The sequence below is a fragment of the Balaenoptera musculus genome, chromosome 5 (assembly GCF_009873245.2).
Source record: "Balaenoptera musculus isolate JJ_BM4_2016_0621 chromosome 5, mBalMus1.pri.v3, whole genome shotgun sequence".
Taxonomy (NCBI): Eukaryota; Metazoa; Chordata; class Mammalia; order Artiodactyla; family Balaenopteridae; genus Balaenoptera; species Balaenoptera musculus.
The window spans coordinates 126081516-126104015 of record NC_045789.1 but is presented as its reverse complement, the minus strand read 5'-3'; the positions used below and the strand labels follow the sequence as shown (position 1 = coordinate 126104015).

Sequence of the window (22500 nt, the reverse complement as noted above, 5' to 3'; positions counted from 1 at the left end):
ACACCCAGGGAACAGAACCTGCTGGTGGGCATTTATCTCCTTAGCTCCAAGGTTACTCTCTCCACTACATCACACTGTCTTCCTGGTTAGGTCCCCGTTATTGACTGCAGCTGTCACAGGAAGATGATCTCCCCCCATGAAAACACATGTTCCTGGAGTATCTGCTCCACCGTATCCTGGGTGGGGCAACACTTTTCTCATCCTGCTTGTAAAAGGCACAGTGGTGAAGAAAGAAAGTACAGACTGTGGCATTAAGACAGACAAGGGAAAAACAATCCCAGGGCTGCCAGAGTTCAATTACAAACCATCTGTACGATGCTGGAGATACAGAGACATATAAATTGACACTGAGGAGGTGCTAGTGCATGACCTCTCAATACTCTGTTTCCCAGTCTAAACGAAGGAGAATAATAATAACTACCTTTCACAGTCATGTGAAACAAGATGCAATGAGGAAAAGAGTTTGGTACGGGGTGGTGGCTATGAGCCGTAAAAGAGCTGGGTAAAGAGGTGGCTAGGGCTCTTTCTGACTTGAAGCTCAGGATAGAGAAGGAGGAAGACCTTCGAATTCATTCTGACTTAACAAGCCAAGTTCTCAAGGATAGGGATGACATAAGTATTTAGGGAAGACCCCGCCTCCCCACTCCCACCCCGGTAACAAAGCTTGAGAAACTGGCTAGAGCACCCCCTAACCAGCACAACCTGGATCCAGAGCTCAGCAGTGACAGTCCTTTTTCGGCTTCAGGGTAAAACCTCTCCTGGAAACGGTCTCTGTCTGCCTAACTAATCTGGCTGGTGGCATCAGAAAGTGGGGAAGCAGCCTGTGCTCAGTTGCTTAGCTGGGCCTTCCTCTCTGCTAACTGCCCACACTACCTTATCTCACCATTGTATCATCTGTGTCTTGTCTTTTGCCTTTTGGGCTACTATGAAAGTCCAAAGGCAGATGTTTCACCCTGCTACCACACCCTAAAGTGTCTTGTTCTGGATGTTCTCCGATTCTTGTTCTTTCAAAACAACTCAGTGTTTCACGATCCAACCCATTGGCATAGGGCGGTCTCCGAGCAGCGTTTTTAGACAGAAAAATGCACATTAGCTGGTAAAAGAGAGCCATCATTTAACATATATAATGGCACCACTATCCCCTCATGTTAAAAGTTTTGAATCCCACATTTATGATAGATCATATCTCTTTCTGTCCAAAATTAAAGACCACTTTAAAACATAATAATTTTGATACTTTTCACTGCAGCCTCCTTTGGAATTCCTCTTTGTGGTGTTAAAACAAGTCCACAGTTGTTTGATACTCTTCCCCTTGAGTGTGGGCTGGATTTAGTAACTCACTTCTACCAAATGTATAAATGGTCAGTCCTGCTCTTACCTCCAACTATTAACATGAGACATTTTTCAAAATACTTGCAAAAATGTTAAGAAGGAGACCATGATAATATAAGACATACCATTAGAGAAGTCACTTTAAAGATAAACATTCATTATTTGGTCAAAGGTGCTCAACGTCGAGGCAAAACACCTTTCTGCTGACCCTTAATTCTCCAAAATCACCAATAGTAAAAAACTGTAAACATGCAAAATCCAAACCACGATACTGTCAAAAGTTTGAGCAGAGGACACCCTCATCTCTCAGCCACCTCTGTACTGGCCATATCTCAGAGGAAAGTGTATTGACGGCCTCCACCCTTACTAATTGGTCTAGCTGGGCCTTCCTGGTACCTTTCTGTACTATTCATACCAAATGAACACAGGTAGCCATTACACTAGTGCAGTAAACCTTTAAACTGTAAAACTTCTTGAATTTACCTTTTGACAAAAATGTCATCATTTTAATGAAACAGACTTTGTTAGCAGTATTTTAGAAATGATTTTAAGGTAAACAAAAATCTCAACTTACTCCTCAGCAGGCAGGCCAATTAACAACAGCTTGTCAGATTCTTTCCAATAAGCTACATGAATTTGTTTCCCATTTAAAAGAAGGGATGAGCTAAGAAGAAATAGAGTCAAAATGAAATTAGAACATCTTTAAATGTCATAAAATTATAAACAGTCATTCATAAAAGATTACATATGGTATGATTTAAGAACTGCACGCTTAATCAGCAAATTTCTTGGCATATACCTAACTGCCACACAGAAAAGGCAAGGAATTGTACAACAAAAACATATTCTGAAATATAAAAACCCACAAAAAAACTCTAGGTCAAACAAAAGTAGACCCATTACAGCAAAAATATGTTGAAATTCTTTTGCTAACATTAACTGACTATATACAATTTTTTTTTCAAAAGAAAGCTTCCATCCCAGTGTGTTAATTTAACAAATCTTTTCTGATTGTCTATTTATGAACTTGATTTACTAAAAGAGATTACAAAGAAACAAAGATGTGGTCCCAGCTCAAAAGATGATCATTCAGTATGGGACACAGATACATAAACAAGTAACCAAAATATAAGCCAGATTTAAACATATTCTCAAGGAAATGTTTGGAGTGATGGCTATATTCATGATGGTGATAGTTTCAGGGTCTATACCAATGTCAAAAATGATCAAATTATACATTTTACATATGTGCAATTTACTGTACTTCAATTATATTTCAATGAAGTTGGAAAACAAATTAAATGTGTTCTAAAAAAGAGATACAACAATAAACTATGGAACTGCAGAGAACATGATTCCTTCTTATAGTGTGGGTAGGTGGTGGGAAGAAGATAAAATAAAAATATAATGTAAAATAACATTTATTGATTTGGGAAAATGTTAAATGATATATTGCCACACACAGAAAGTTACAATACAGTAGGTAGAGTATGATTCCATTTGTATAAAATAGATGGAAAAAATTAAGTGAAAGGTTATCATTTAATTTAGCAATATTTACTGAGCACTTACTACATGCCTGGGCCCTAGAGTTACAGAAATGAACAAGACCAGCCAAGTCCTTTGCCTCGTGGAATCTGTGGTGGTTATCTTTGAGTGGTAGACTTTGGGGTAATTTTAATTTTTTCCATTTGTTTTTATATTTTCCATGTTTTCTTAACTGATCAGATACTTCTTTTTAAAACTACTTTAAAATTAAACATAATTTAAAAAAATTTAAAAATATATATATATATTTAGAGTTTTCTTTGACATTAAAATACACCCATCAGTCTTTACCTGTTGAGTCCTAGGATACAGTGTACCTTCTATACTACAGTAGGTAAGTGTGTGGGATTTTAAATATGAGTTGCTAAATAGATTTTTTTAAAGGGACATTACTTCTGCCTTAATAAAGTTTTAAAAATGCATATACTTTTAGACAAATATTAGACTCCTTTATAGTCATAATTCATTTCACTATAGTTTTAAAACAGTGTATGCAACAAAAGATATGTTGTTAAGGAATCCCTGAAATAATAATTATTTTCATATTCTTTCACAAAAAAGTTTTTCTCTATATATTTACTGTTTTCCACATGTCTAACCCATATTTTAGCTAACAAGGTCTAAATATGAAGTAAAATATCTATACTTCAGAGAAAAATAAAATAAAATTCACATGGGGAAACTTAAACACATTTTCTTACTAATAAGATTAAAAATGAGTCCTGCACCTTAAAAACATCATGTTAAGTGAAAGAAGCTAGTCACAAATAACGACATATTTCAATTCCGTTCTTAGGAAATGTCCAGAATAGGGAAATCTATAGAGACAGAAAGTACATTAGTGGTTGCTTAGGGCTTGGGGTGGGGTAGGTGTATTGATAGCTAAAAGGTACAGGGTTCCTCTTTGGGATAAAAAAATGTTCTAAAACTGACTCTGGTGATGGTTTCACATATCTTCGAATATACAAAAACCATTGAATTGTACACTTTAAGTGGGTGAATTGTATGATATATGAACTATATCTCAATAAAGCAATTAAAAAAAATTTTAAAAGGCCTATCACATGCTTTTATAAATGTGAATTTATAGACTAAATGGAGCCTCGGTTACTAGTATTCTGAAATGAACTAATCTTTTCTATATACACTATACTAAAAGTCCCAGAGTTAAACATCACTTTCATCTAGAAAAGCAAGGAAATTCTTCCCGTTATCTTGCAGATCCCATCTATTAAAATCCTAGACAAGGACCTACTGTACAGCACAGGGAACTACACTCAATATTTTGTAATTACCTATTATAGAGGGAAAAGAATCTGAAAAAGAATATATATATATGTGTGTGTGTATAACTGAATCACTGTGCTGTACACCTGAAACTGACACGACACTGTAAGCCAACTATATACTTCAAAAAAAATAAAATAAAATCCTAGAGGTGTCATTTTAATCAGAAGATTGGAAAAGAAAAATGAAAGCCTAGAAAATCCAATTTGATATTGTATCAATATTAAGGAGTTCAAAGTTTGAGATAAACTGTTTTTGGTAAAGTCTAAAATTGTTGAAATATTAAGGAAGAAAAATGGTTTATAATCTATAAATCTATTTTATGAAATAAAGCAAAAACAAAACTCAAAAACTTTGAGCCCCCTTTTTCCATAAGTTAACTATAATATTTCAAAGTCAAGACTTGATAAATCAACATGGAATGGGGGCCTTCCCTGCTGGCGCAGTGGTTAAGAATCTGCCTGCCAATGCAGGAGACATGGGTTCGAGCCCTGGTCCGGGAAGATCCCACATGCTGCGGAGCAACTAAGCCCGTGTGCCACAACTACTGAGTCTGTGTTCTAGAGCCTGTGAGCCACAACTACTGAGCCCACGTGCACAGCTACTGAGCCGCATGCCTGGAGCTGGTGCTCTACAAGAGAAGCCACCGCAATGAGAAGCCCGCACACCGCAACGAAGAGTGGCCCCCGCTCGCCGCAACTAGAGAAAGCCCGCGCGAAGCAACGAAGACCCAACTAGGCCAAAAATAAATAAATAAATAAAACAAAAAAAACCCCCATGGAATGGGATGTGTGGCTCTACAACTGACTTTCAAAAAGTTATTTAACACCAGTTTGCTTATCCATCACTGAGTGAACTTGCACAGATGATACTGCCTTCTGAATACTCTTCCTAAAGTGTATGTATGTGTATTGTGTGTTTTCTATCATTGTTCTAAGAACAGAACAAAATATTTTGAACTATATGAAAAACTCAGTATTCAGTCATCCTTACCAACCACAAAGCTATTGTCAAGCAAGTTAATAGTCAAGATAAAATCATAAAAAAGCCCAAACTCATCATAATGCTGTGCTTAAGAGAGACTGCCTTCATGAAGAAATTCTAAAGTATAGTCATTAATCCAACTTTGTTAAAGTCCAAAACATCCAGATCTACAGCTGTACTCAGAACTTACATTTTAAATAGATGATTAGTAGAAATAACCTAGGTGAGAAACAAAATATCTGCTGACATCATATCTGCCATATAAATATTTATATAATAGATACCTATATTAGTATTTTGTTTGTCAGAATTAAGGTAAAGAACTTGAGAGAAAGAGAATCAAAGCTAAATAAAAATCAATTATTACCTAGTAACTTGTGTCCCAGTTACATTTTCCAACATGTCACAGAGTGTGAGAAATATGCCCCTCACACTTTTAAGTTTCTGAGATGCATCAGATACTGGATAATGATATAGGATTTCCTGCTGTTAAATAAAAAGAAATAGAAATGTCAATCCCTCCCAAATTTTCCAACCGTTATATTTTTCATGGCAAGTTCAGACTTCAAATTAAGAAAAAAAAAAAAAAAAAAGATTCCTTTCAGCTTCAGTGGGAGGTTTATTCAAACATAAGGAGAGACGTATGCCTGGAATTTTAACACATTACCTAGTATTTAAAATACCACATTTGAAAGTAAGTTAGAGACTGTCAAAATTAGTCATGATACATATGCTGAGTAGGATAGTGATTAGTTGGAATAATTACAACTAATTGCAAACAATGTTTCAAACATTAATGTCCCTTTACAATAAATTCAAATACTAATATTTATATTTCGTTATATAGATATTCTTATCTCCTGTGGTTACATATGCACACAGACACCAAATGTAAATTTTAGGAGTCTTTAAGATAAGCTTCATCTTTGGTGAAACCATTAAATCTTTATTTAAACACAGGACAAGACTGCAATTAAACTTACAGAGTGAGAATACAAAATTAAATTAAAGTCATGCAGATAGGAAGAAAGAAGTATTATGATATTATAAAATCTTCTGTTTAAATTTGAAAGCGTTTGCCCACCACAAGTTAATCTGTATTCAAACTTTAAAAGAGAGACATTTTAAATTACAGAAAATACTAAATCCATAAGATTATTCACAAAATGCTTAATAGTTTTCTATTTTCAAGAAGAGCATATTCCCAGGAAACACACAGTTTTTAAAAAATTTCATTTTTATAAATTTCAAAATCAAGATGTGCATTGCTAATACCTTTACATGATGGATTGAATCATTCTGTGCCTCACTTTTTTGCTATTACTTAAAGCAACATGCTAGTTTTCTCACATGACAAATTAAAAGCAGGCAAAATTAAAATTTCTAGATAGAAACCATAGAGAATTCCGAGTAATTTCCAGCTATGCTACTTAATGACAATATTCATAAATATTAACATAGCCATTATTGAAAGCCCAAACTCTTAAAATACTGTATCTTTTCTTTGGCTCTCTCTCTAAAGAGCATTCTACACTTTGCTTTGGTCTCTCTTTACAAGAAATAATTATGTGACTTGGAGTCCATGCCTTTGCAACTTTTACATTAGGATAAAATATAAATAATGACAAACTGGACACACCTGTTTTTTATACTTATTAAAGCACATTCAGTATATGAAAATTGCTATGGAATTATGTGGGCCAAATACAGTCTGCCTAACAACTCAAAATTTCTGTAGTAGTGTAAAAATATTATAAAACATTTTATCTCTAGAAATTAACTCAAACACCAGTGAAGATCTTCTGTTATGTCTACTTAATAAATTTAAACCTTAACTGGTAAACAAACTTACTGTATTTAGCCAAATACCAAATACCACTTTAAACAAATAACCATATAGTCTTTGATTCATTTTTAAAAAAATGTCCAAATCTTGTAACTTGAAGAAAACAAGCTGTTATTAAATATGTAACTCACATGAAAACAAAATGACCCTATAACATTTAATTGTAAAATAAGTAATACCAGAGTACAAAGGTCATTTGAGAAAGTCTCTATTCCAACCTCTGCTGCGACCACCCCAGAAAGCCTCACAATTCAAGACCTGGCAAGCTCTACAGTTCCTAACCAATTTAATTAGCTGTATTTTAAAGCACTCGTTAGTAGCATGTATTTGCAGCAGTTTCCACTCTGTTCAGTAAGAATAAAAAGCCTCTCCTAATTACAGTGTTGATACAGGGCTGTCGACAGACAGAAACCTGTTCATTAGAGAAACATCTACACACTTTCCCATGGAAAGAAAGGCAAGGATGACAAAAGGCCTCAGCGCTATCCTACTCCAAGATGACCTCGAAAGATTCAGGATGCTACCATCCCAGAAACATGTTGTGTGTTCTATTTAATACACGGTTAAATTTCGTATTGTTCTAAAGATACAAGGGACTAGTAAAACGTGCAAGAAATTAGAATTATCAACTCTAGGTCTCCATGTATTTTTCAGAACACAGAAAATTATAAAAATATGTAGAAGTAAATCCCTTCCTTTCCAGTTCAATTATTGGCTAAATTTTGACATATGAAGAAGCAACACAAGGAAATACACCCTTTGGATAAAGTGGGTTTGGCATTGAGAGTATAGGCTGCAAGGATTTCAAAAGGAAAGAAATGTAAACCAGGTAAAAACTTTTTAGATCTCACTTCTGCTCAAAGCATTATGGTAAACTAGATGCTCTGAGACCCTTGTGCTGTAAAACAACTGGATTCATGGCCAAAACATACTTGTTAAACTGCTGGATATATAACAAGTAGAGAGGTTTCCAATGACATCCTCTCCATACCTTTCCAACCCCCTTCCCCAGCACTGCAAAGCAAGCTGGGGCCTCAGCTGGGAGTGGTGAGTAGTGGGCAGAAGGACAGAGGCAGGTTGTCTTGAGGGCTGATACCTACAGTGTCTTCAGTCAGGACACTGAGCATTGGGCCAGTGGCTAGGTAGGTGAGCTGAGCCTAGGACCATTGCATTAAACCTAGACCCTTTAGTGAGGCTGAAGTGCTCTATGTCAGTGATAGAAGCAGAAGAAGCAAATTCTCTATGAAGGAAGGCATTCCCCATTTAGAACCACAGGACTCCCAAAGATAAGATCAAGCAGTAAGTCTAGTCAATGATACCCAAGGAAATAACAAGGTAAGCCACAACAAGTCAGAGTCCCCATTAGGACTTAGAGATACTGGAATGGGAAGATATAGAATGAAGAAGAGCTACGTATGAGATGCTTAGAGAAATAAAGTATAGAATCACTAAGACAAGCAAACAACAAAAGACTACTAGGAATAGCATGGCAGATTTGCATGTAGATTAGTTTAAAACCTTTCAGGAACTTCTAAAAATAAAAATAGGACCGTTTAAGCAAACAAACAAACAAAAAAACACTATGGAGAGGTTAAAAAATAGTTTGGACATACCAGAAGCAAGAAACTGAACAAAGAAAATAAAAGACAGATTCCTTAAAAGAAATGACCAACAGTAGACTTATTAACAGCAATTATAAGTCAGAAGACAAAGAAATACTATCTTCGAACAGATTAGAGAAAATAACTTTCTACCTACCTGGCATAAGTAATGCTATGTGTTGACTTCATCTTCTTCCTGGCCACACAGGAAGACTATATTTCTCACCTTCTTGCATTGGGAGAGACCATATAACTAGTTCTAGGCATTGGAACGTGAGCAGAAGTGATGTTCTTACTTTTAAGCTAGGCCTCTGAAATGTCCCATGTGATATTGCGTGCTTTCTCTCTTCTCTCATTGGCCAACTAGATGGAAAAGATCCAAGAGAGGACTCTGAAGTCCTTGGGAATAATGGAACCACTGGATGAAGGGCTCAAATCATTGAGCCATTTGACCAGGAACATGTACATTGAAATGAGAAATAAATTTTTACTATGTTAAGCCACTGAGACATTAGGATTGTTTGTTATAGCAACTGGCCTATTCTCACAATGTAGAATTATAAAGCTACCTTTCAAGAAGGGGTGAAAAAGACATCATCAAATAAATAACAACAAAAAGAATTTATCACCAACAGATTTTCATTAAAAAGAGATGCCTAAAGTATATGTTTTAGGAAGAAGAAAAATGATCAAATAAGGTCAGCCTGAGATTTAAGAATAGTGAATAAAGAAAATGGTAAGCATATATATAAATTTAAAGATGACTCATCTGTACGAAATATGATGTACAAAATATGTATTTTATGATATATAATTTATACATTTTGTAATGTATAAAATATGATAATAATAAGTGGTAGTACTAGTAGTATAATTACGCCCAACTTGTGGAATTTAAAAAAATGATAGCACTGAAATATTGATGACAATAGCATGCAGGTGAAGAGGGGAAAGTTGGAGTTAAGGTGTACTAAGGGCCTTGAATTATTCTGAAAAGGGGTTAAGATAGTATTTAACTTTAGAATCTGTTAAGAGAAATATCATGATAAAATTTTTAGAGTAATCACAAGAAAATAGAAATAAGAATATACAGCAAGAATAATAATGATACAAGCAACCAAGTATAGTTTAGAAAATATCATGGAAAAAGCAATTCAAATAGAAATTTTTAAAGAAGGTAGAAGAAACAAATTCAAATATTTCAGTAATTTCCATAAACGGACTTATTGAGCTTGTCAATTTGAAGACTGCTGTGTGTAAGAGACATACCAAAAACATAAGACACAGAATGCCTGAGAATTATTTGGAAGACTATAAAAAGGTCCTTACTTTTTTCCTTTGCACTTTTGAGAAGACACTCACCTCTTCCTTTGATGTTTCCGAGTCGAGCTGTAGTGTGAGATACATAACGATGTGAGGAGTGTTTAGAATATTCTGCTGGGTACCTTTGACCTCTTCTCCCCATGGAAGTTTGATTAAATCACTTGTGTTTGACTGTGCCTTTTTCTGTCTTGGTTGAGTTGTTTGCTTTTTCACAGCATGTGCATTTTCGAACGTCAGTTTCACCTTTAAAAAATTAAAACGTGTTGATTTTTCAACAAGGGAAAATCAGCTGTGGTTTTCACAAAGAAGGATCTGTACATGCACATTCACTCAGGTACGCACAGTATGCATAAAAATCATTCTTGAGTATGGGCTCCTTGATGGCAAGGACTGTGTATTCTATTTATATTTGTATCTCCAGGTCCTAGGACAATATCTGGCACATATTATTACAAATATTTATTAAGAATATATAATTCTCTGTATATAAGTTCATTAGTTTAAACGTAATCATTTTATTCTAAGTACTGACAACAAATACGAGAAATGCCATGGAAAAACAAAAATTAGTATGATCTGATAGCGTAATAGAGAGTAACATTACATTAAGAATGGTAATAGCACTGACTCATCTGGGGAAGGTAAAAGGAAGAGATTCAGGATTAAAAGCGACCTCATATAACCAGAATTAGCTCTCCTTTCAAGTGAGGTGATATTCAAATATTCTTCTCTTAGACACTCTTTGTGGTCCTTTAAAATAAAGGCTAAGGACAGTAAAAACTATCAACATGCCAGATCTTGAACCATGACCCTAAGAAGATTATCTATCAATTTTGTCAAGATAGTTTTAATTTCATGGCCTGATGTCAAACAAGATTGGTAAGAGTCCAGAATGTGGCCATTTTCCAGTGGTTGAAAGGTAGCTTCCACTTCTCAATTAACTTTCCTTGAAAAAGGAGATATGTGTCTAGATGCCAGCTGGCCAAAGATAACTTGCTTACTTCAAAGAAGCACCAGTGTGTATCTTGACTAAAAGAAGTTTTCACTAAATATAGTTAATTTTGTGTAGTAAGGACGTCATCACAAGCTATATAGGCACAAAATATTCCTAATGTTTAAAGCCTTATCAGAATACAGATAAGCAAGACAGGACATTCTAACTGTAACAACCTATAAAATTTTAAATTTAGACATTAAAGTGCAATGACTCCTTTAATTAGATTAAATTTTAAAAGTCAAAAAATAAATTCATGCTTGATCAAGAATAAAAAAGTCTGGTCAATATAGGATATTAAATCATCACACTGTACAACCTAAACATATATGATTTTTATTTGTCAATCATACCTCAAAAAACTGGTGGAAAAAGGAAATGTTGTCCATATTTAAAAGAAGATAAAATTGTTTGTATGCAGTAAGTTGCATTTTGAGAGGAAACACTTAAAAATTATTATCAAGACAATAATAAACAATACCTATTTTTAATTTATTAAAAGAGGTACTATTTTCAAGGCCAACTTTAACTATATGATAAATATGAATATATCACTATCCTTTAAAAAATGAGCCTTACATATTTATACATTTTTATCAAAAATGTTAAGCATATTATTTTAAAAAATTCATTCATAATCCCATCAGCCCATCTAACTATTGTTAGTATTACACTGTAAAATAAATCTATTCTGATGAATAAAAGCTTTCAAATGAAAAAATATCTAGATATACTTTTTTTGGTTGGCAAAGAGTGACTATTTATGGTTGTATTCAATTTTGCTTATCTGTAGCTGTCTGGCACTTCAGAGGCACTAAGTTACTGTTGTCTACCTAAAGTGAATTTAGTTAAATAAACATATTTTCTAAAATAAGTTTCTGGGACTTCCCTGGTGGTCCAGCGGTTAAGACTTCATGCTCCCAATGCAGGGGGCCCAGGTTCAATCCCTGGTCAGGTAACTAGATCCCACATGCAGCAACTAAGAGCCTGCATGCTGAAACTAAAAGATCCCGCATATCAATGAAAGATTCCGCATGTCAACTAAAGATTCCACATGCCACAACTAAAGATCTTAGTGCTACAACTAAGACCTGGCGAGGCCAAATAAATAAATAAATTTTAAAAATAAGCTTCAGATTTTATTTTATTAACAAGTAGAAAAGAGACATAAGGTCTAAATTCATCAATATATATATATTCAGAGTTAAGATGAACCAGGTCATGACCAGAGAGTAGGAAGGGAGAAGTTCCTCATGAAATTTTTCTGAGGCCAAACGATCATGTTTCTTTACAAAACATTTAATATTCCAAACGGAAAAGATCAACCTTTACTAATTTTTAATGTTTTCTGTAAACTTGATGTTGAAAAATGGGCCCTTGGTATTATTAGAACACTGTATCTAAAAAGGCTAATAGAACACTAGTATATTTGGGGGGAAAATATCAAGTAAGTTAAACAAAAACATAAAAAGTTAGAGATCCTATATAAGAACAATCAAGAGTTATCTGAGGAAAATTAATATAAGGATAAAGTGAGGAGAGTTGAAGAGACACTGTTTCCAAAATAATCTTAGAAATATGTGAAAAAGAATATTTGGTGTGAGGTTTTGACCCAAACAAGCAACATGGAAGCATTATATGGCCTGAAAGACTATGTTCTGAGGATGGCATCTGTTCTAGTGGGTAATGCTCAATATATGTATACATAAGTAAAAATATAAACATAAGCATAAATATATTGAATCCTTGAACAAGGATCCGATGAAGTAAAAATGGCTTGGAGCTCAGGGGGTTCTTTCATTTGAGAATGAGGATTTAGGAGTGTCCAAAAGAAAATATATGGGAGTCTTTGGCGGTGTTCCTTGGGAGCGTGAGAAATCTTTAGAATTGGGGGAAATCCTGAATGCAGACTTAGTACCAGTATAGAGGGGAGCTTTGAAGATTGTCCCTAGCACTGGGCTTTGGGGAGGCCCTGGGTATATGAATGGAGTAGAGGGTGAGAAATCTGACTGCAGGAAGCAGGAGATGAGCGACATCCTAGGGGAGCAGGTGTCACAAAGGCGGGCTGCGTCGGCTGGAACGTCCGTGAGAGCTGTGCGCCCCAGTGGTCCTCAGAGAAAGAAATATGTGTCTGAAGAGAAAGAAGGGAGGGCATCTTCTCCAGCTGAGATTCTTGTGGGTGGAGAGGTCAAAAGATAGGGTATGACTCACCAAGAATGACAAAAGGGAATGAGCTGGTAGACTTAAAATAAAAATTTACCAATTTTACTTTAGGCAGCAACGGCAACCTAAAATTTAAGACTGGTTTGCTATGCTTGGTGAAGAACGACACACTTGAAAACTAACTTTAATGCTACACTTGGCAAACAACAGGACTTCTTTTCTGTGGGGCAAGAACCTTTTCCCCTCAGCGTGACAAAAACTCAAACAAATACACACACCACAGAACCAGCCATTAACATTCTTTAAGGAACTATTTTAGCCACCGTTCTTCTGATTTAAGTAAAGTTGGCTCCATAATGCAAAGATAACTACACTTTAACAAGACATTCTGAAAAGCTTACATGTTAAGTAGCTATAAATGTCAGGAAATCTGGTTGTCTTGATAAAATGATAAAAGGGTAAGACAGATAACCAAATTAAGAGTTAAGTGCTATATTTAAAAAGGGGTTGATATATGTAAATATTAAGGGTATTATGCGTTTTATAGGAAAAAACCTTTATTAAGAAGCATCTGATATAAGATAGTTTATAGCTTCTTATAAAAAAAGATTTTTATAAGAGTTCATATGGAGTTCCTTACAAAGAGGGTTTTTCTGTTGGGTTTATATGAGGCTTCTTATAAAAAGGGTTTTCTGTTGTTCCTCCATGGGCATTAACTGGTGACACGTTTCATCATCTCCTGTCTTCCTCAGAAGGTTTTCTTATTTGTGCAATTTGCCCATCCTTTCTTTCCTCAGTGTCCCCCGCCCCTCAGTTCAGGAGATGATATGTCTTACCTCAGGTCCAAGGATATGCTCTCTATCATTCACCACTTCCAAAATCTTGTTGCTTGAATTATATCCTCTCTCTACTCCCACCTCCAACCCACCCCATGTGACAAGCAATGTCTCTTCAGCCTCCGCCAAACCAACCAACCGATCCTCTCTCCCCATTAGCTACCATGCCATCCTCTTCACACGTGGGACCTGGGGAGGCTGTCAGAATCTGAAGCAGCTCCAGAGCCAGACCACACTCTCACTTCTGCCCCATGGTCTACACTGTCTCTCTCACAGCACCTTCGTTGCTTTCCATGTGTCTGATCTTTTCTCCTTTGTCTGGCAGATGCTCTGAATATTCCTTAGTCAAAACTCTGAAGGAATTGAGTCTACCTGGCTCAGCAAATTCTCTCTCCTCGATCCTCCTCTTTCGGGTGATCTCACGAGATTACTCAAGACAAAACTTGGAAGGCATCTTGGACTCTGCTCTCTCCTGCAGGAAGTACTGTCCTCTTTACTTCCCGCACACTTTAAATCTAATCTACTCCTTCTCCTCCATATCCACAGCCAAGGCCTTTGCTCAGGCCTTTACCCCTTCTCTTCTGAACTACTGGAAAGCTGACCACCTGGTTTCCCAACCCCCAGTCCCATCCAGAGGGATATAATCCTAAATGCAAATCTGATCACATCAGTCTTCTTTAAAATATTGACACAGCTGGTTACTTCTGGGTTCTGAGAATAAAAAAACACTTACAAATACTTTTTTAAAAATTTGCCTATTTCCTAATCTTTCCACAATACATATGAGCACCACTTTTTGTGTAACAAAGAAATAATAAAAGTTAAAATATTCTACTCAAGTGTCATCTCCTTTAAGAAGCCTTTTCTCCTCTCTCTTAGGCCTAAGAAGTACTTGAAAGATGAGAGTCTAAGATGAATGTTCTGCAGGCTGATCTCCCAGAAAAGGAGTTGGTTTCCTCCAAAGTTCCAGGAAACCCGGTGATGGCCCAGGGCTTAATATAATCAATCCCGGTCAACTGCAATGTTTGGACCCAAGTTTCCTGATCAAGCCAGGGGAGGGGATGGCATAACTGCATCATTATGTGCTTATTGAATAAATGAGTGAACAGAGCTGTGGCAACAGGTCAAGGTCACAAAAGTCAGTAATTAGAAAAGTACTTGCACCTTTGTTCTTGCCATTTTGAATTTTTAAAACATTTTTTTAAAACCCACAACTTTTTATTCAAAAAATGTTAAACCTACGGAAAGTTGCAAGAATTGTACGATTATGCATATATTTCTCACGCAGTTTCAGCAATTTTTAACATTTTGCCACATTTGCTTCTTCCCGCTCTTCTCGCTTATGTGACTCCCCTCTCCTTCCATCCTAACCCTCTCTCTCTATTTAAACAAAATTTTCGCCTGAACTACCTGAGAATTATTTGCAGCTATTTTAATGCTTCATTGCTAAGTACTTCAGTCCATGTCTCCTAAGGATACAAAACCAAATACAATTATGATACTTAAGAATTTTAATATTAAACACAATACTATTCTCTAGTAAAGGTTGTATTCAAATTTCCCCAAATATCCCAATACAGCTGTTCCTAACTGCACTACAGGATCAATAAAGGATTAGTCACTGCATTTGGTTGTATGTTAGTTCAGTCTGTCTTAGTCTAAAACAGTTGTCCAACCTTTTATTCTTTCATGACATTAACATTTTTGAAGAATCTAAGATAATTGTTTTGCAGATTCTTAAAACCTGGCTTTAAAAGAAATGATTTGGGCTCTTTGTGCCTCATGTAGTATATAGGCTTTGCCTCTGGATTTCATCCTGGTGTTCTGAAACTATTTATAACAGAACTTATTTAAAATTCAAACACAGAACTGTAGAGTTGGAATGGGGCTCAGAGATTTATTCTCTCAAACCCCCTCTGATTATAAATGAGGAAACTGAAACCCAGAAGAGTTTGGAAACTTGCTCAGAGTGAGGTTTAAAATAGAGGTCTGCCCTCCTTCTCCTCAGTGACCTTTCTACCACATTATACTCTCTTCCAGGGCATCTTCTGTTGGATGACAAGAAGCCTTTCAGGCTATTTTTATACTCTAAGTTTAAAATGTTACTGTTGGCTATTTCCAAATTTAAATGTTAAATCTGCTAAGGTAGTCTTTATAAATCAGCATTCCTCTCCCCTTATTGCTTGCATAACGGTTTCAAATGCCATAGATACAAACTAGGTAGAACAGCTTTTTCTGAGACAAGTCCACTGCAGTTAGTTCTGGCCCAACAAGAACAAGGGGATGCAGACACAAAGATCTACCCAGGTTGTCTGTGAAATGGGAGGATTATGCTCTGGAGTCAGTTTCAGTTCTAGCTCTGAGTTATTAATTCTGCACCCTTGGACAAATCATTAACTCTCAGATTTTTTTTTTCTCATGTATAAAATAGGAATACAAATTATCAGATCCTTACAGATTGTTATGGGGAACAAATGAAATTATCAAAGGGAATGCTATTAGCAAAGCACTGACACACTTGCTGGCACACACAAACACTAGTTCCCTTCCCAATTCTCAAGTTGTATATAGTCAAAATCCCCTTGAAATTGCAGTAGGAAGGCAAGGCCGTGCTGGAGTACAACATACTCTCTCCATAGGCTAATTCCAACTCACAACAGTTTTTCTTCCATCTTTAAAACAAATTGCCGTTTCCTCATTTTGGCACAAGATGTAAGAATTGGCACTTAAGAGCCATGTTGTTAAAAAAAATATATATATATAAAATAAATATAAATATATATAAAATACATATATTTATGTGTGTGTGTATGTGTGTGTGGTGTTAATATATACTATATATATGTTTAAGCACAGAACCATATTTAATGCAGTTGTAAAGGCAAACCAGGCAGACCACAGATACACTGTTATTTCATGCTTAATGAGGACATGGAAATGGTGGGTGAAATTGGTCCAAAAATATTTAAATCATTATTTCTTTTTCTTCTTTTTTCTGCCAAGTGTGCATAGCTGAATTTGCAAATGTTAATTAAATATAAGTATAATGTGACTCCACTGGAAACATAATTCTTTTTTTGAAGACAGAACAGATGTGGTTGAACTTTGGTAGCGCTGACAGGACACCTGCCACTGACATAGGCAAGAAAGGAGGAGCCCTCACTCGGGGCTGATACGCAGCCAGTTTACTTGGGTGACACTGTTTCAGTCATTAAAATTCTGTGATTCTTCATTACTGACTGGCAAGTAGCTGCTGTCTGGACCCCTTAAGGTGCCCTAGTACCTTGGCCCACCCCTGTTCCTCCCCTCATCTAGCAACTAAAGGGGATACCAGCACACCCTACTCCAGCACTATGTCCGCCTGATTACTATTATTTCAAACAGCCCCATCTCCATCTCCATCTCTCTATCCACTCCTAGACATTGCTAGTCACTGGCTACCATAGTTATTCTAGCACTTTCATTTTGCATTTCCGAAGACAGTTAAATTTACAGAGCATCTGTGTGTGTGTGCGTGTGTTAAGAGAAGGAAGTGAACATAACAGCAGCCTTTTTTCTTAGAAAACAAGAAATTTCATAATGGGTCCTATTATTTCAGAATCTCAAATCAGATGCAGATAGGATTCTGATTTATCAGGCATTCTGTTCTTCATCCTGATCAATCTGAAAATTGCTTCATCCTCTCACTGCCTGATGGAGTCTCTAACCTGTCTAAAACATATCACCCTCCCTACCCCTCGAAAGAGAGAAAGCCAATTCCTGATGATAACAACAGCAGAATATTCTTAAACAGGAGATATAGCATTTTAAAAATACATCTAATCGTGGATGGATCTAGAGACTGTCATACAGAGTGAAGTAAGTCAGAAAGAGAAAAACAAATATCGTATATTAACGCATGTATGTGGAACCTAGAAAAATGGTACAGATGAACCGGTCTGCAGGGCAGAAGTTGAGACACAGATATAGAGAACAAATGTATGGACACCAAGGGGGGAAAACCGCGGTGGGGTGGGGATGGTGGTGTGATGAATTGGGCGATTGGGATTGACATGTGTACACTGATGTGTATAAAATTGATGACTAATAAGAACCTGCTATATAAAAAAATAAATAAAATTAAATTTAAAAAAAACTAAACTAAAAAAAAATATATCTAATGACATAAAAATGTCATCTGTAATACAAAATGTCAATGCTTAGAGAATCAAAATAACTTATTATGAAAGAGATTTATTTTTACCTACAAGGAATGAAAAATAATTCATTAAGTAGCTAACTAAAAGCTCAGGAGTAAGGCTAAACTAGCTAACAAAAAAGAAAAAAAAAAATCAAGAGAATAGTATAGATTTTAAAATAAACAAAACCACAATAAAAAACTTTATAGCAATTATGATTTTACTAAGTCAGAAAATAGAAAATTCCATGACTATTTTAAATGGCTTTTCTAGGAATTGGATTTTCATCAGCAGGTGTGATACTTATAATGGCAAGTTGGTCATTATGTATGTTTTTATTATTGTTCTTGTAGATATTTCTCTTTCTTTTTGGAACAATCTCTAAGAGCTAAAATTTTAAAAATGTCCTAGCATGTAAGTATAACTCGCCCATTATACATGACTATTTTCAGAATTTCATAAAAAGAAGATAGCACAAACACTTATGTCATGTAATTCATCATAAAACACAGAAAAAGAATGTCCACACCTGCATAGGTCCAGGAATGCAAGACAGAACTCTCTCTATGTTCTCAGAGGTCAACATCTACAATCGTTCACGGGCAACAAGGACATCACCTGAAAACAGAATCACAATAAAAGACAGTTGTGTGAGTATCCAAAACTGAAAAAGATCTAGAATTGGAACATTAAAAAGCATCTATTCTGATCTTCAAAGTACAATGGAAAATGTGGTACAGACATTCAGGGACTTGTTCAAGGTTATAAAGCTCATTAGTGGCAGAAATAATCTCCCACCCCACTCCTTCTTAAACTATAACGCAGCCCAACATTGCACCATAACTAAATACAACCTATGAATATTTAAAGAGATGAATATTCTCATTTTTGATACAATTGGGAGAATTACATAAAGCCAAGGGACAAATGGAAAATTTGTAGCATAAACCAAATATTGCACCTAACAAAATTGAATCTAACCACTTAGACTCACAGTAAAAAAAATTCAGCTGAAATTTTAATTAAATCCATGTGGTATATCATAACTCAATATGCTGCGTATTCACTGTTATTACTGATATGTGCCTACACACATCTTTGTTTCAAAAGCCCCCAACCGCAATAAAACCTATAGCATGTTTCGGTAAAAAATCTCCCTTTCCATGGCTTTTCTTTAAATGTGTATATTATCAAATCAGGTGGCTTTAATAAAGATCAGTGTTAAAATGGAAATTTAGGGCTTCCTTGGTGGCGCAGTGGTTGAGAGTGTGCCTGCCAATGCAGGGGGCACGGGTTCGAGCCCTGGTCTGGGAAGATCCCACATGCCGCGGAGCAACTGGGCCCGTGAGCCACGACTACTGAGCCTGCGCGTCTGGAGCCTGTGCTCCGCAACAAGAGAGGCCGCGATAGTGAGAGGCCCGCGCACCGCGATGAAGAGTGGCCCCCGCTTGCCACAACTAGAGAAAGCCCTCGCACAGAAACGAAGACCCAACACAGCCAAAAATAAATTAATTAATTAATTTTAAAAAAAAATGGAAATTTACTTTCACATAAAGGTAATATCTAAACACCAGTGAGTGTATTAATAGAAATACACATACCAAGGTTATTTTTTTCTCCTCATTCCTATCATTAGGAAATTGATTAAATAATTCATACTCATCCATTCATTAGTTTATCCAACAAATGCTTATTGAGCATCTGCTGTATGCCAGGCACAGTTCTAGGCACTGCAGACAGAGAATTGAACAAAACAGACAAAAAACCTCTATTCACATGGAGCTTAATACTCTTTGGGGAAGACAGATAATAAATATATATTGATATATATAGATAAAATAGTGTTGTAGACAATCTCCATTGTCTCTCATATTTTCGTATATCTTAAAAGCCAAGGCACGGAAGTCTGTGTTCTGGATTATCTTTTCAAGACTGTCTGTATAGCGAACAGCTTTGGATGAGATAGTGCCTCCCTCCAGAGCAAATGTACAGTATAATAACAGTAAAAAAAAAAAAAAGTACAGTATAAGATATATTAACAATATCTTATTGTTAATAATTGTTCTTTATAAAAGATTCGTGTTCCCTAAGCTCCAAGTTCCTGTCCTTTAATGCAACCCACTATGTGTGTAGGGGTCACCTGGCCCTTTTCATGATGCCCTGTGGGAATGAGGGTGGGGGAACAGGTGAAGCTGCCATTACTTTAGCTACTGCTATTCTTCCCCCTTCCCCTCTCCCTTCATTCCTTGCTCTTCTTGATATCTATCATATGGGAAAGGGGTTAAGTGCAGAGTGAGCAGGAGTTCCTTAGGCCAGCCCTCTGAAAGCTTGCAATGACCTAAACTAGGTTCAAATGCTCAAGAGATGCTATTCAGTTGAGAGAGGTCCTCAGGTTTGGGCACCAAGCCTTATAGGATGGTCCACTATTGCAGCACTTTGAGCAACCTGGTAACTTTTCTTAAAAGTAAGAATTTTGCAATGTATAGAAATATCGAATCACTATGTTGTGTAACAGGAACTAACATAGTGTGGTAGGTCAATTATACTTCCAAAACAAACAAACAAACTCACAGAAAAGAAATTGGATTTGTGCTTACCAGAGGCGGGGGAGGAGAGAAGAGGGGAATTGGATGAAGGTGGTCAAAAGGTACAAACTTCCAGTTATAAGATAAATAAGTACTAGGAATGTAATGTACAACATGATCAATATAATTAACACTGTTGTCTGTTATATAACAAAGGTGTTAAGAGAGTAAACCTTGAGTTCTCAACACAAGGAAAAAAATTTTTTTTCTACTTCTCTAATTTTGTATCTATATGAGATGATGGAGGTTCACTAAACTTACTGTGGTCATCATTTCATGATGTATGTAAGTCAAATCATTATGCTGTACGCCTTAAACTTAGTGCTGTATGTCAATTATATCTCAATCAAACTGGAAGAAAAGAGTAAGAACTTGCAAACTAAAATAAGCTTCCAACTTCAATTCAACTTGGAAAAATGAAAAAGCAACATACTCCCTTAATTATTTTTAAATGAGATTAAACAAGTGTACTATATCAAATTATTTATAGCTATAGTGATTTTAAAAAGGAAGGAAGGGGACTTCCCTGGTGGCTCAGTGGATAAGACCCCACGCTCCCAATGCAGGGGGCCGGGGTTCAATCCCTGGTCAGGGAACTAGATCCCACATGCATGCTGCAACTAAGAGTTCATATGCCACAACTAAGGAGCCCGCCTGCTGCAACTAAGACCTGGTGCAACCAAATAAATAGATTAAATAAATAAATAAACATTTTTAAAAAAAAGGGAGGGAGGGAGGGAGGGAGGGAGAGAGAAAGAGAGAGAGAGAGATTGGGAGGGAGAGAGGTGAACACAATATAGAAGTACTGATGTACTGATAAAACAAAACCCCTTCTGGACCGTACCAACCATGAGTTCTACTGTCTATAGATTATTCTATCCTCAGGACACCTAAATAGTGAAAAGATTTAAACCTTGCTCCTTTAAACTAAAACTCCATTGGATAATGTCCCAAATGACTCTTTGTTTTTTTTCCCCTCCAAACCCTAATGAATACAGTTCCGTAGTTGAGTGTTATAGGAAGTATCATCTGGAAGCATCATGTCCAACAAACCTCTAAAAATAGGAGACATGTATCATCACAAAAGATATGAAAATAAATTTTAGAACAAGTATAGTATATACACAATATTTTTAAATGTTTAGTAGAAAATTGTCTCTTTCTATAAAAGAAATGTTACATCCACTTCTCACTTCCCAGATACTTGCTTTCCTCACGTCTTTCTGAGCATCTCTGTGAGGTGACTCAGAGACGGCAGGCTTCCTGGATGTCACATCACTGCAGTGGGCAGCGTGCACTCCAGGAAAGTTCTTTCTCAACAAGTGCATGAGAGTCATTAGTATGCAGGGTCCCACTTCAAAGGCTGAAAGGAAATGAACTGCATGAATTGATTTGAATTGTTAAATAAGAAATAGTCTGAGAATTATTGATGGGTAGAAATAAGAGGGGAAATTTATCAAGTTTATCAAGAGATTTCATTCAAGAATCAAATAAAACATAAAGGGGGAGACCCGTTTATCAAAATACTTAAGTCAATCCCTTTGGGTGATTGGGCTTTTTCTTTGTTTTGTTTAATTACATTTTCTAAATGGTCTGCCATAAGCATATTATTACTACTGCAAAGAGAAAAAAATTAAAACTCACACACACTGTGGTAGGCAGAATAACTGTCCTCCAAAAATGTCCACATCCTAATCTCTGAAATCTATGAATATGTTACTTTACATAGCTGAAGAGACTTTTCAGATGTAATTAAGTTAAGGATCTTGAGATTGGGAGATTATCCAAATGAGCCCAATGTAATCACAGGCTCTTTATAGGAA

At 36.0% G+C, this 22500-nt stretch overlaps 1 protein-coding gene across 1 annotated transcript in view; it reads right to left on the bottom strand.

The window, feature by feature from the left end:
• Positions 1-22500, bottom strand: part of INTU (inturned planar cell polarity protein) — an 85797-nt gene that overhangs the window by 37012 nt on the left and 26285 nt on the right. The window contains 4 exon segments of the mRNA XM_036853894.1: positions 1907-1996; positions 5519-5637; positions 9961-10164; positions 18622-18710. Of these exon segments, the coding sequence (XP_036709789.1) occupies positions 1907-1996; positions 5519-5637; positions 9961-10164; positions 18622-18710 (502 nt within the window).